The sequence below is a fragment of the Leptodactylus fuscus genome, chromosome 10 (genome assembly GCF_031893055.1).
Source record: "Leptodactylus fuscus isolate aLepFus1 chromosome 10, aLepFus1.hap2, whole genome shotgun sequence".
In the NCBI taxonomy this organism is placed as follows: domain Eukaryota; kingdom Metazoa; phylum Chordata; class Amphibia; order Anura; family Leptodactylidae; genus Leptodactylus; species Leptodactylus fuscus.
In genome coordinates this window covers 88834560-88847461 of record NC_134274.1, presented here as the reverse complement: position 1 = coordinate 88847461, position 12902 = coordinate 88834560, and the positions used below count along the sequence as shown (strand labels likewise).

The window sequence follows — 12902 nt, the reverse complement described above, 5'->3', positions numbered from 1 at the left end:
GTTTCTGTAGATTGTTAATCACCCCCCGGGCCCCCGAGGGCTTGCGGGCCCTGCCATATAACTTATAATATAGGTGTGAGTCGGCTCTGGGGCACTGGTGGAGGAGGTAAGACTGAATGTTATGGCCACGTGTCCGGCGCCGGCTGCGAGGATAGCGACACGGGGAAATATAGAAAATAAAAACATTGGATATTTTCCGAAACATTATTTTATTTGAAAAAAATGTTTCTCCGGAGAAGCCTGAGAGGAGCGCGGAGTGCCGGGATGTGGCCGCCATAGAGATAGGGCCGAAATTCTGTGCCCAGTAATATAACAGACCATTATATGGATCACAGCTCCGTTTATCTGATACAAAGCTCCAAACCCCCTGCAATGATACAGAGCTAAATGATAAAATGTGGGCTACCTGCTGTCACCACTAGGGGAGCTCTGGAGCTTACTGCATACAGTTTCTCCATAGACCCCAATAATAAAGCAGTATGCAGTCAGCGCCCTCTAGTGACCGCAATGTATCACTTAACCCCGTCTTTGCCGGTGATTTTGAGCTTAGGTGACGTACACATTGTTTCTTACTATCGTTATATCACATACATGACACATATGACTATTTCTATGTCTTCCTAGTCCTGCGTGTCTACTGTTCTGCAGCATGTGGCATGTCATGGGTGACGTATGTGCAAATTCTGGAACCTTTGTGGATACACCCGTGTCTGTCTCCTGGCTACTGTAACTGAGAGGCCAGGAGCTGCGTCGCTTGCTGCAGGGCGGTCTCCGAGGGCACCTCCAGGTCAGGTAAGACCCCGTTCCCTTCCCAAGAATCTTTGGGGTCTCCCATGGCTGAGCGTGATGTAGGAATGGTGAGGTAGAGGTGGGTGTCATCCACGTGGTAGGTCTGTGGGGGGTGGCAGCCTCCGCTTGTCTTTTCGCCAATGACACGCGCCCTTCCTAGACGTTTCATTATATACACAAACTCCTCGGCGGCGCCCTCCGTCAGAGAGCTGGTCAGGATGACGAGGGGCTTCGTGGAGCCGTAAGAAGAACCTGTATAACATGTAAAAAAAATACGTAACCAAGATTGAGATTGCACCGCCAAACCGCCATATAATAACAACCCACATAATACCACCATATAGTGCCCAAGTAATAAACAGTCTCTAAGTATAAGACTGCCACATAGTTCAAACATAAGACTGCCACATGGTTCACACATAAGACTGACACATGGTTCACACATAAGACTGCCACATGGTTCACACATAAGACTGCCACATGGTTCACACATAAGACTGCCACATGGTTCACACATAAGACTGCCACATGGTTCACACATAAGACTGACACATGGTTCACACATAAGACTGCCACATGGTTCACACATAAGACTGCCACATGGTTCACACATAAGACTGACACATGGTTCACACATAAGACTGACACATGGTTCACACATAAGACTGCCACATAGTTCAAACATAAGACTGCCACATGGTTCACACATAAGACTGCCACATAGTTCAAACATAAGACTGCCACATGGTTCACACATAAGACTGCCACATGGTTCACACATAAGACTGCCACATGGTTCACACATAAGACTGACACATGGTTCACACATAAGACTGCCACATAGTTCAAACATAAGACTGCCACATGGTTCACACATAAGACTGCCACATAGTTCAAACATAAGACTGCCACATGGTTCAAACATAAGACTGCCACATGGTTCACACATAAGACTGACACATGGTTCACACATAAGACTGACACATGGTTCAAACATTGGACTGCCACATGGTTCACACATAAGACTGACACATGGTTCACACATAAGACTGCCACATGGTTCACACATAAGACTGCCAAGTAGTTCACGTACACATAAGGCTGCCATATAGTACACAAATAAAACTGCCATATAGTTCACACAGGAGACTTGTACATGGTTGACATCTATTAGCACATTGTTCACATATGAGACCGCCACATAGTGCACACATAAGACCGCCACATAGTGCACACATAAGACCGCCACATAGTGCACACATAAGACCGCCACATAGTGCACACATAAGGCTTCTATACAATTCCCAAATACCCCCCTGTATTCTGATGGCTGCTTTTATTTTGCTTTTTCCTTTCTCCTGTAGTAAGAGTTGCCCCGGTCTGTGACCCCGTTCAGCTCTTCTTACCCCCCCCCTCCCCCCGGACTGTGACCCCGTTCAGCTCTTCTTACCCCCCCCCCTCCCCCCGGACTGTGACCCCGTTCAGCTCTTTTTTACCACCCCCCCCCCCCTCCCCCTGGACTGTGACCTCGTTCAGCTCTTTTTAACCCCCCCCCGGATTGTGACACCGTTCAGCTCTTTTTAATCCCCCTTCGCCCCGGACCCGGACTGTGACCCCGTTCAGCTATTTCCCCCCCCCCCCCCCCCGGACTGTGACCCCGTTCAGCTATTCCCCCCCCCCACCCGGACTGTGACCCCGTTCAGCTCTTTTTAACCCCCCTCCCCCCGGACTGTGACCCCATTCAGCTCTTCTTACCCCCCCTCCCCCCGGTCTGTGACCCCGTTCAGCTCTTCTTACCCCCCCTCCCCCCGGACTGTGACCCCATTCAGCTCTTCTTACCCCCCCTCCCCCCGGTCTGTGACCCCATTCAGCTCTTCTTACCCCCCCTCCCCCCGGACTGTGACCCCGTTCAGCTCTTTTTAACCCCCTCCAGACTGTGACACCGTTCAGCTCTTCTTACCCCCCCCTCCCCCCAGTCTGTGACCCCATTCAGCTCTTCTTACCCCCCCTCCCCCCAGTCTGTGACCCCATTCAGCTCTTCTTACCCCCCCTCCCCCCAGTCTGTGACCCCGTTCAGCTCTTCTTACCCCCCCTCCCCCCAGTCTGTGACCCCATTCAGCTCTTCTTACCCCCCCTCCCCCCGGACTGTGACCCCGTTCAGCTCTTCTTACCCCCCCTCCCCCCGGACTGTGACCCCGTTCAGCTCTTCTTACCCCCCCTCCCCCCAGTCTGTGACCCCGTTCAGCTCTTCTTACCCCCCCTCCCCCCGGACTGTGACCCCGTTCAGCTCTTCTTACCCCCCCTCCCCCCAGTCTGTGACCCCGTTCAGCTCTTCTTACCCCCCCTCCCCCCAGTCTGTGACCCCGTTCAGCTCTTCTTACCCCCCCTCCCCCCAGTCTGTGACCCCGTTCAGCTCTTCTTACCCCCCCTCCCCCCGGTCTGTGACCCCGTTCAGCTCTTCTTACCCCCCCTCCCCCCAGTCTGTGACCCCGTTCAGCTCTTCTTACCCCCCCTCCCCCCAGTCTGTGACCCCGTTCAGCTCTTCTTACCCCCCCTCCCCCCAGTCTGTGACCCCGTTCAGCTCTTCTTACCCCCCCTCCCCCCGGTCTGTGACCCCGTTCAGCTCTTCTTACCCCCCCTCCCCCCGGTCTGTGACCCCGTTCAGCTCTTCTTACCCCCCCTCCCCCCGGTCTGTGACCCCGTTCAGCTCTTCTTACCCCCCCTCCCCCCGGTCTGTGACCCCGTTCAGCTCTTCTTACCCCCCCTCCCCCCGGTCTGTGACCCCGTTCAGCTCTTCTTACCCCCCCTCCCCCCGGTCTGTGACCCCATTCAGCTCTTCTTACCCCCCCTCCCCCCGGTCTGTGACCCCGTTCAGCTCTTCTTACCCCCCCTCCCCCCGGTCTGTGACCCCGTTCAGCTCTTCTTACCCCCCCTCCCCCCGGACTGTGACCCCGTTCAGCTCTTTTTAACCCCCTCCAGACTGTGACACCGTTCAGCTCTTTTTAACCCCCCCCCTCCCCCCAGTCTGTGACCCCGTTCAGCTCTTTTTACCCCCCCCCTCCCCCCGGTCTGTGTGACCCCGTTCAGCTCTTCTTACCCCCCCTCCCCCCAGTCTGTGACCCCGTTCAGCTCTTCTTACCCCCCCTCCCCCCGGACTGTGACCCCGTTCAGCTCTTCTTACCCCCCCTCCCCCCGGACTGTGACCCCGTTCAGCTCTTTTTAACCCCCTCCAGACTGTGACACCGTTCAGCTCTTTTTAACCCCCCCCTCCCCCCAGTCTGTGACCCCGTTCAGCTCTTCTTACCCCCCCTCCCCCCAGTCTGTGACCCCATTCAGCTCTTCTTACCCCCCCTCCCCCCAGTCTGTGACCCCATTCAGCTCTTCTTACCCCCCCTCCCCCCAGTCTGTGACCCCATTCAGCTCTTCTTACCCCCCCTCCCCCCGGACTGTGACCCCGTTCAGCTCTTCTTACCCCCCCTCCCCCCGGACTGTGACCCCGTTCAGCTCTTCTTACCCCCCCTCCCCCCAGTCTGTGACCCCGTTCAGCTCTTCTTACCCCCCCTCCCCCCGGACTGTGACCCCGTTCAGCTCTTCTTACCCCCCCTCCCCCCAGTCTGTGACCCCATTCAGCTCTTCTTACCCCCCCTCCCCCCAGTCTGTGACCCCGTTCAGCTCTTCTTACCCCCCCTCCCCCCAGTCTGTGACCCCGTTCAGCTCTTCTTACCCCCCCTCCCCCCGGACTGTGACCCCGTTCAGCTCTTCTTACCCCCCCTCCCCCCAGTCTGTGACCCCGTTCAGCTCTTCTTACCCCCCCTCCCCCCAGTCTGTGACCCCGTTCAGCTCTTCTTACCCCCCCTCCCCCCAGTCTGTGACCCCGTTCAGCTCTTCTTACCCCCCCTCCCCCCAGTCTGTGACCCCGTTCAGCTCTTCTTACCCCCCCTCCCCCCGGTCTGTGACCCCGTTCAGCTCTTCTTACCCCCCCTCCCCCCGGACTGTGACCCCGTTCAGCTCTTCTTACCCCCCCTCCCCCCAGTCTGTGACCCCGTTCAGCTCTTCTTACCCCCCCTCCCCCCAGTCTGTGACCCCGTTCAGCTCTTCTTACCCCCCCTCCCCCCAGTCTGTGACCCCGTTCAGCTCTTCTTACCCCCCCTCCCCCCAGTCTGTGACCCCGTTCAGCTCTTCTTACCCCCCCTCCCCCCAGTCTGTGACCCCGTTCAGCTCTTCTTACCCCCCCTCCCCCCGGACTGTGACCCCATTCAGCTCTTCTTACCCCCCCTCCCCCCGGTCTGTGACCCCATTCAGCTCTTCTTACCCCCCCTCCCCCCGGTCTGTGACCCCGTTCAGCTCTTCTTACCCCCCCTCCCCCCGGACTGTGACCCCATTCAGCTCTTCTTACCCCCCCTCCCCCCGGTCTGTGACCCCATTCAGCTCTTCTTACCCCCCCTCCCCCCGGTCTGTGACCCCGTTCAGCTCTTCTTACCCCCCCTCCCCCCGGACTGTGACCCCGTTCAGCTCTTTTTAACCCCCTCCAGACTGTGACACCGTTCAGCTCTTTTTAACCCCCCCCTCCCCCCAGTCTGTGACCCCGTTCAGCTCTTCTTACCCCCCCTCCCCCCAGTCTGTGACCCCATTCAGCTCTTCTTACCCCCCCTCCCCCCAGTCTGTGACCCCGTTCAGCTCTTCTTACCCCCCCTCCCCCCAGTCTGTGACCCCGTTCAGCTCTTCTTACCCCCCCTCCCCCCGGACTGTGACCCCGTTCAGCTCTTTTTAACCCCCTCCAGACTGTGACACCGTTCAGCTCTTTTTACCCCCCCCTCCCCCCGGTCTGTGTGACCCCGTTCAGCTCTTCTTACCCCCCCTCCCCCCAGTCTGTGACCCCATTCAGCTCTTCTTACCCCCCCTCCCCCCGGACTGTGACCCCGTTCAGCTCTTCTTACCCCCCCTCCCCCCGGACTGTGACACCGTTCAGCTCTTTTTAACCCCCCCCTCCCCCCAGTCTGTGACCCCGTTCAGCTCTTCTTACCCCCCCTCCCCCCAGTCTGTGACCCCATTCAGCTCTTCTTACCCCCCCTCCCCCCAGTCTGTGACCCCATTCAGCTCTTCTTACCCCCCCTCCCCCCAGTCTGTGACCCCATTCAGCTCTTCTTACCCCCCCTCCCCCCGGACTGTGACCCCGTTCAGCTCTTCTTACCCCCCCTCCCCCCGGACTGTGACCCCGTTCAGCTCTTCTTACCCCCCCTCCCCCCAGTCTGTGACCCCGTTCAGCTCTTCTTACCCCCCCTCCCCCCGGACTGTGACCCCGTTCAGCTCTTCTTACCCCCCCTCCCCCCAGTCTGTGACCCCATTCAGCTCTTCTTACCCCCCCTCCCCCCAGTCTGTGACCCCATTCAGCTCTTCTTACCCCCCCTCCCCCCGGTCTGTGACCCCGTTCAGCTCTTCTTACCCCCCCTCCCCCCGGACTGTGACCCCGTTCAGCTCTTCTTACCCCCCCTCCCCCCAGTCTGTGACCCCGTTCAGCTCTTCTTACCCCCCCTCCCCCCAGTCTGTGACCCCGTTCAGCTCTTCTTACCCCCCCTCCCCCCGGTCTGTGACCCCGTTCAGCTCTTCTTACCCCCCCTCCCCCCGGTCTGTGACCCCGTTCAGCTCTTCTTACCCCCCCTCCCCCCGGTCTGTGACCCCGTTCAGCTCTTCTTACCCCCCCTCCCCCCGGTCTGTGACCCCGTTCAGCTCTTTTTACCCCCCTCCCCCACTTCTTACTTTTGTCGTTTCCCTTGTCACCTTCTACAAATCACAACTTTTTCTAATTTTCTAACAATCTTGGCCAATCCCCAGAGAGTCCTGCAGGGGGCGCTATGTGGTTGTGTCCAGTCTCTGCACCGTACCTGCAATCTCAGGCAGCGTCCACACATCAGTCATGGCGTTGGCAGTCCGGCTGTAGACCTTGTCTAACAGGACGGGGGTCCCCACATCAAAGAAGTAGGAGCAGAGGGCCGGGATGGAGTTGGTGGGACCTCCGATGTTAAATCTGGAAGAGAGGGAAAGCTTCTGCCATGTAGGACTGTGTTACACGATGGCGGTATTATACTTCATAGCCGGAAACACTCATCACATTAGTCCCCCGGGCCAGTGACATCACTCAGGTGGCCAGAGGACAATAGAAGATACCATGAGGGAGCCCAGGAGAGGGGAGGTGAGTATCGGTGGTTATTATAATACCGCCCTCCACTGTCTCCACTCATTATACGCAGGGGTCTGACCCTGAATATTATAATAACATATCCAGTATGGACTCAACCAACAAAACTGGTGGGAGGACCTCACAAATCTACATGGTTTGCTCCCCTCTAATGGGCAGCACTGTATGGAAAGATCACGTGGCATGGTATGGCGGTATATTGATATATACTGCATATAGTGGTACTTGGGGTTAATAGATTAGGATATAGCGGGCGGGGACCCTTCTAAGCCACATATGGGATGACACCACCTCTCTGCCGCCCCCTTGATTCTACCGCCTATAGTCGCCAAACCGCTCTACAACGACTACAGGTCAGACCTTGTGTGTGACTTACCGCATGTCGATGATTAAGGCTTCTGTACCGGCCACTTTCTTCCACACGTGCTGGACTAAAAGGTCGGACACTTGGTTCAGAAGCTCACAGTCAGCGAACATATCAAACCTCAGGTAGCCGATGTTCTTCTCAAACACGTCAGTGTGGAAGGAGAACTTTATAAGATCCTCGAACATCTCAGGAGACGGAATCTGCGAGGAACGAATAACACGAGACAGAGCAGGAGTCACCCGAGTCCCCGGACCTGACCCTGTGGGCCCTTAGGGGTGAGGCCTGTACTGGCCCCAAATTGTCTCTGTAACTCGTGACCACCTGACTGGGCCGAGACAAGACGGAGATGGGACCTTGTATTCCTTCAGTAAGAATATGATGTGTAGGATACGTGCGCTCCTTGAGGAGAAGAGGACCTGTACCGTGTGGGCCATAGGAGTGAGGCCTGTATAGGCCCCAAATTGTCTCTGTAACTCGTGACCACCCAATGGGGCCGAGACAAGACGGAGATGGGACCTTGCTTCCCTTCAGTAAGAATATGATGTGTAGGATACGTGCGCTCCTTGAGGAGAAGAGGACCTGACCGTGTGGGCCCTTAGGGGTGAGGCCTGTACTGGCCCCAAATTGTCTCTGTAACTCATGACCACCTGATGGGGCCGAGACAAGACGGAAATGGGACCTTGTATTCCTTCAGTAAGAATATGATGTGTAGGATACGTGCACTCCTTGAGGAGAAGAGGACCTGTACTGGGGGGGCCCTTAGGGGTGAGGCCTGTATAGGCCCCAAATTGTCTCTGTAACTCGTGACCACCTGACGGGGCCGAGACAAGATGGAAATGGGACCTTGTTTTCCTTCAGTAAGAATATGATGTGTAGGATACGTGCGCTCCTTGAGGAGAAGAGGACCTGTACCGGGGGGGGCCATAGGGGTGAGGCCTGTATAGGCCCCAAATTGTCTCTGTAACTCGTGACCACCCAATGGGGCCGAGACAAGACGGAGATGGGACCTTGCTTCCCTTCAGTAAGAATATGATGTGTAGGATACGTGCGCTCCTTGAGGAGAAGAGGACCTGACCGTGTGGGCCCTTAGGGGTGAGGCCTGTACTGGCCCCAAATTGTCTCTGTAACTCATGACCACCTGATGGGGCCGAGACAAGACGGAAATGGGACCTTGTATTCCTTCAGTAAGAATATGATGTGTAGGATACGTGCGCTCCTTGAGGAGAAGAGGACCTGTACCGTGTGGGCCCTTAGGGGTGAGGCCTGTATAGGCCCCAAATTGTCTCAGTAACTCGTGACCACCTGACGGGGCCGAGACAAGACGAAGATGGGACCTTGTTAGGGGTGAGGCCTGTATAGGCCCCAAATTGTCTCTGTAACTCGTGACCACTTGACTGGGCCGAGACAAGACGGAGATGGGACCTTGTATTCCTTCAGTAAGAATATGATGTGTAGGATACGTGCGCTCCTTGAGGAGAAGAGGACCTGTACCGTGTGGGCCCTTAGGGGTGAGGCCTGTACTGGCCCCAAATTGTCTCAGTAACTCGTGACCACCCAATGGGGCCGAGACAAGATGGAGATGGGACCTTGTATTCCTTCAGTAAGAATATGATGTGTAGGATACGTGCGCTCCTTGAGGAGAAGAGGACCTGTACCGGGGGGGCCCTTAGGGGTGAGGCCTGTACTGGCCCCAAATTGTCTCTGTAACTCATGACCACCTGATGGGGCCGAGACAAGACGGAAATGGGACCTTGTATTCCTTCAGTAAGAATATGATGTGTAGGATACGTGCACTCCTTGAGGAGAAGAGGACCTGTACTGGGGGGGCCCTTAGGGGTGAGGCCTGTATAGGCCCCAAATTGTCTCTGTAACTCGTGACCACCTGACGGGGCCGAGACAAGATGGAAATGGGACCTTGTTTTCCTTCAGTAAGAATATGATGTGTAGGATACGTGCGCTCCTTGAGGAGAAGAGGACCTGTACCGGGGGGGGCCATAGGGGTGAGGCCTGTATAGGCCCCAAATTGTCTCTGTAACTCGTGACCACCCAATGGGGCCGAGACAAGACGGAGATGGGACCTTGCTTCCCTTCAGTAAGAATATGATGTGTAGGATACGTGCGCTCCTTGAGGAGAAGAGGACCTGACCGTGTGGGCCCTTAGGGGTGAGGCCTGTACTGGCCCCAAATTGTCTCTGTAACTCATGACCACCTGATGGGGCCGAGACAAGACGGAAATGGGACCTTGTATTCCTTCAGTAAGAATATGATGTGTAGGATACGTGCGCTCCTTGAGGAGAAGAGGACCTGACCGTGTGGGCCCTTAGGGGTGAGGCCTGTACTGGCCCCAAATTGTCTCTGTAACTCATGACCACCTGATGGGGCCGAGACAAGACGGAAATGGGACCTTGTATTCCTTCAGTAAGAATATGATGTGTAGGATACGTGCACTCCTTGAGGAGAAGAGGACCTGTACTGGGGGGGCCCTTAGGGGTGAGGCCTGTATAGGCCCCAAATTGTCTCTGTAACTCGCGACCACCTGACGGGGCCCAGACAAGATGGAAATGGGACCTTGTTTTCCTTCAGTAAGAATATGATGTGTAGGATACGTGCGCTCCTTGAGGAGAAGGGGACCTGTACCGGGCGGCCATTTTGGTTTTGCAATTAGATGCCGAAGACCCCATGGGTTTGGATATGGCCCAGGGTCCTATAGAGGGGCACATGAGGATTCTACACGTCCATGGACATCTGTCTGCCGTAGCCTGATGAACATTGTGACCCCTCCCATATTAAAGGGGTGGTCCGTGAGGAGACATCTCCTTTAAAAATCATAGTTGAGTTGTCTCCTGTAAGGTGAAGGCCCTGTTTTATCATCTACATCGCAACGGGATAATTTTTATGACAAATCAAATGTCCCAGGATTTCTTCAGCTATGGGGACTATTAGGAGATACAGGACCATCCATACACGTGAGAAGGGGCCTTCACCAATACACTGACCCAAGGGTGAGCCGTGACCTGGTGGGATGTGGTGGGCCACAGAAGGGACAATATAGTAGTCTACATTACCTGCATGGGCACAACCCCTGGGATGCGATCCTTGGAGTTCTCCGGTATGTAGACAACCTTCAGGTGGACATCTCCTGAGAGCGTCTGAAGATCGTAGTCGAGTTTCTCAGCTAAATCCACTTCAGATTTGATCATTTTGTAGTCGGGTTTGTCCACCAGTGAGAGGAGTTTGGAGGCCACCTCTGCCCCCGTTTCTGCAAAGGCGTAGTTATCGGACACCAGTTTGCCTGCGGTCTGGACGACGGAGGGTATCTTGGATCGTAGGTTGATAATACGCTGGGCACAGTTCATGGCTTCGTTAGCTTGGACGATGACATGGGGCTCAACTCCCGATATGCTCCACACCTTACCCGTCACTGCGCTGATCACGACCTGATTTGGGATTGATACGTAAAGATGGCTTTCCCCTACCTTGTACATGCCGACGGAGAGGGACACCCCACTGGTTGGTTCCCCAATGATGGTGGCTCTATTTAGATCCTTCATTGATCTGGTGAAGGCTTCGGCAGCAGATCCGGTCATGTGGCTCGTGAGGACATAAATGTCTTTAGTAGATCCATATCTTTGACCAGCCACCACTGGCAGTGTCCATATTTCGGTGCCGGTTGATGTACTACGGTCATATACCGTGTATAGGTGTTGCAGGGGCTCTGGGTCAAAGAAATAGGTGCAGAAGATGGGGATAGCAGTGGAGTAGCCACCAGTGTTGAACCTCATGTCAATTATTAGGGCGCTCGTGTCAACGAGTTTACTCCAAACCAGATTAACCAGCTGAGGGCCAATAGCTTTAATAATATCTGCGTCGGCCATCATGTCAAACCTCAGATAACCAATGTTTCCTGGTAACACTTCTATCTTGAACAAAGCATCTATGATGTAGTTGAGTTCTTCAGGAGAGGGGATCTTGGGTGGCTTTTCTTCCAAGACTTCTGGTTCGATATCACTATAAAAGACATGAAGTCTATGATCTCCTGAGATCTCCTGAATGTCAGATGTTAGTTGAGATGCTAAAGACTCTAGATCCACCACAGAGCGGTACCGACCCTCAGAACACTTGTGCTGAAGGGCCTGGCTGACTTTGTAAGCCACCTCTGGAATGGCATAATGGACTTCTAAAAGTTGTCCGCTGCCTTCTACCAACGCAAAGACTTCTGGGTGAAATGCAATGATTTCCTTAGCTTTGTCTAAAGCTTCCTCTGCCAGCACAATGGCATCGGGCACGACGCCTCCACCCAGCCAACAGTCACCGTTGTTATCTATGAAATTGATTATGGGTACGGTCACAGTCAGATGGGTTTCTTCCAGATCCAATGACCGAGAGTGCATGAGACTTCCAGACGTAATCTCACCGATGATAGTCGCCCTGCTCAATGACTGCATTAGGTAGGCAAATTCCTCGGCCGCGGTGGCTGTTTTGTGACTAGTCAACACGTAAACCCCTCTCTTGGATCCATAGCGTTTGCCCACAAGTTCCGGAAGACTGTAGAACTCTTTGGTAGAATTGGCAATTCGGTCATACGTAGTGAAGAGACGGATTCTAGACTGCGGCTCTTGGAAGTAAGACAAAAGCAGAGGAACGGCTGAAGATGGGCCACCGGAGTTGTACCTTAAGTCTATGATCAGATTTTCCGTGGTGGTGATTTGGTCCCAAACTTTGTTGACTATGTAGGATCCTAACTTTGTAAGGACGGAGATATCGGCAAACTCATCAAAGCGAAGGTAGCCAATGTTTCCGGGAAGGATGTTCACTTTGAAGACAGTGTTGACCAAAGCTTGGAGAACATTCTCATCTTCGGGTAAATGTTCAGCAGAAGGATAGACTTCAGGAATTGCCGGGGTGTCTGACTTTCCTCTCACTAGAAGTCTTGGGTCTTCTGTAACTGACTGAAGCTCATAATTCAACTTAGCAGCGAGATCTTCTTCAGAAATGACCGATGCATAGTCCATACTAGAAAGGTGCTTGAGTAAGGTTGGTATCCGGTCCGAGAACGCGTAGCGCTTGCTCAAGATCTCACTGAGCTGACTTAAGACTTTTGGGATTTTAGAACGTACCGATAGAATGTCAATCGCTTTAGTCAAAGCCTGTTCTGCATTGACCACCACACAAGGGAAGACACCAGTCACTTCCCAACTCTGCCCGGTCAGAGGACTGATAGACCTGGAGACAGGGACAGTGATATAGTAGTCGGACTGGCCAATCTTAATCTTCTGGATGTCCAACGAGCCACCTGCAGTTTTTTCCCCAACGAGAACGGCCCTGTTCATATGCTTAAGAATGTATGCAGCATCTTCTGCAATTCCTTGGGTGAACCTGCTCGTAAGCACTATCACATCTTTATCTTTGCTGTACCTCTCGCCAATCAGTGCCGGCAGTGTCTGCAGTTCGGTTGTGGTATTGGAGGGACGATTGTAAATGGTATCAATATGGACAACAGGTTCAGCCTCACATAAGTAGGAAACAACAAAGGGAATTCCAGAGACCTTA

The 12902-nt window shown here is 54.3% G+C and overlaps 1 protein-coding gene across 1 annotated transcript in view; it reads right to left on the bottom strand.

Annotated features, from left to right (window-relative positions):
* Window positions 1-251: 251 nt before the first annotated feature.
* Window positions 252-12902, bottom strand: part of RBP3 (retinol binding protein 3) — a 21900-nt gene continuing 9249 nt past the window's right edge. The window contains exons 3-6 of the mRNA XM_075288197.1: window positions 10418-12898; window positions 7362-7552; window positions 6672-6814; window positions 252-1041 (exon numbers count right to left, since the gene is read on the bottom strand). Of these exons, the coding sequence (XP_075144298.1) occupies window positions 722-1041; window positions 6672-6814; window positions 7362-7552; window positions 10418-12898 (3135 nt within the window). The 3' untranslated portion in view covers window positions 252-721. The remainder of the gene's footprint in view (window positions 1042-6671; window positions 6815-7361; window positions 7553-10417; window positions 12899-12902) is intronic.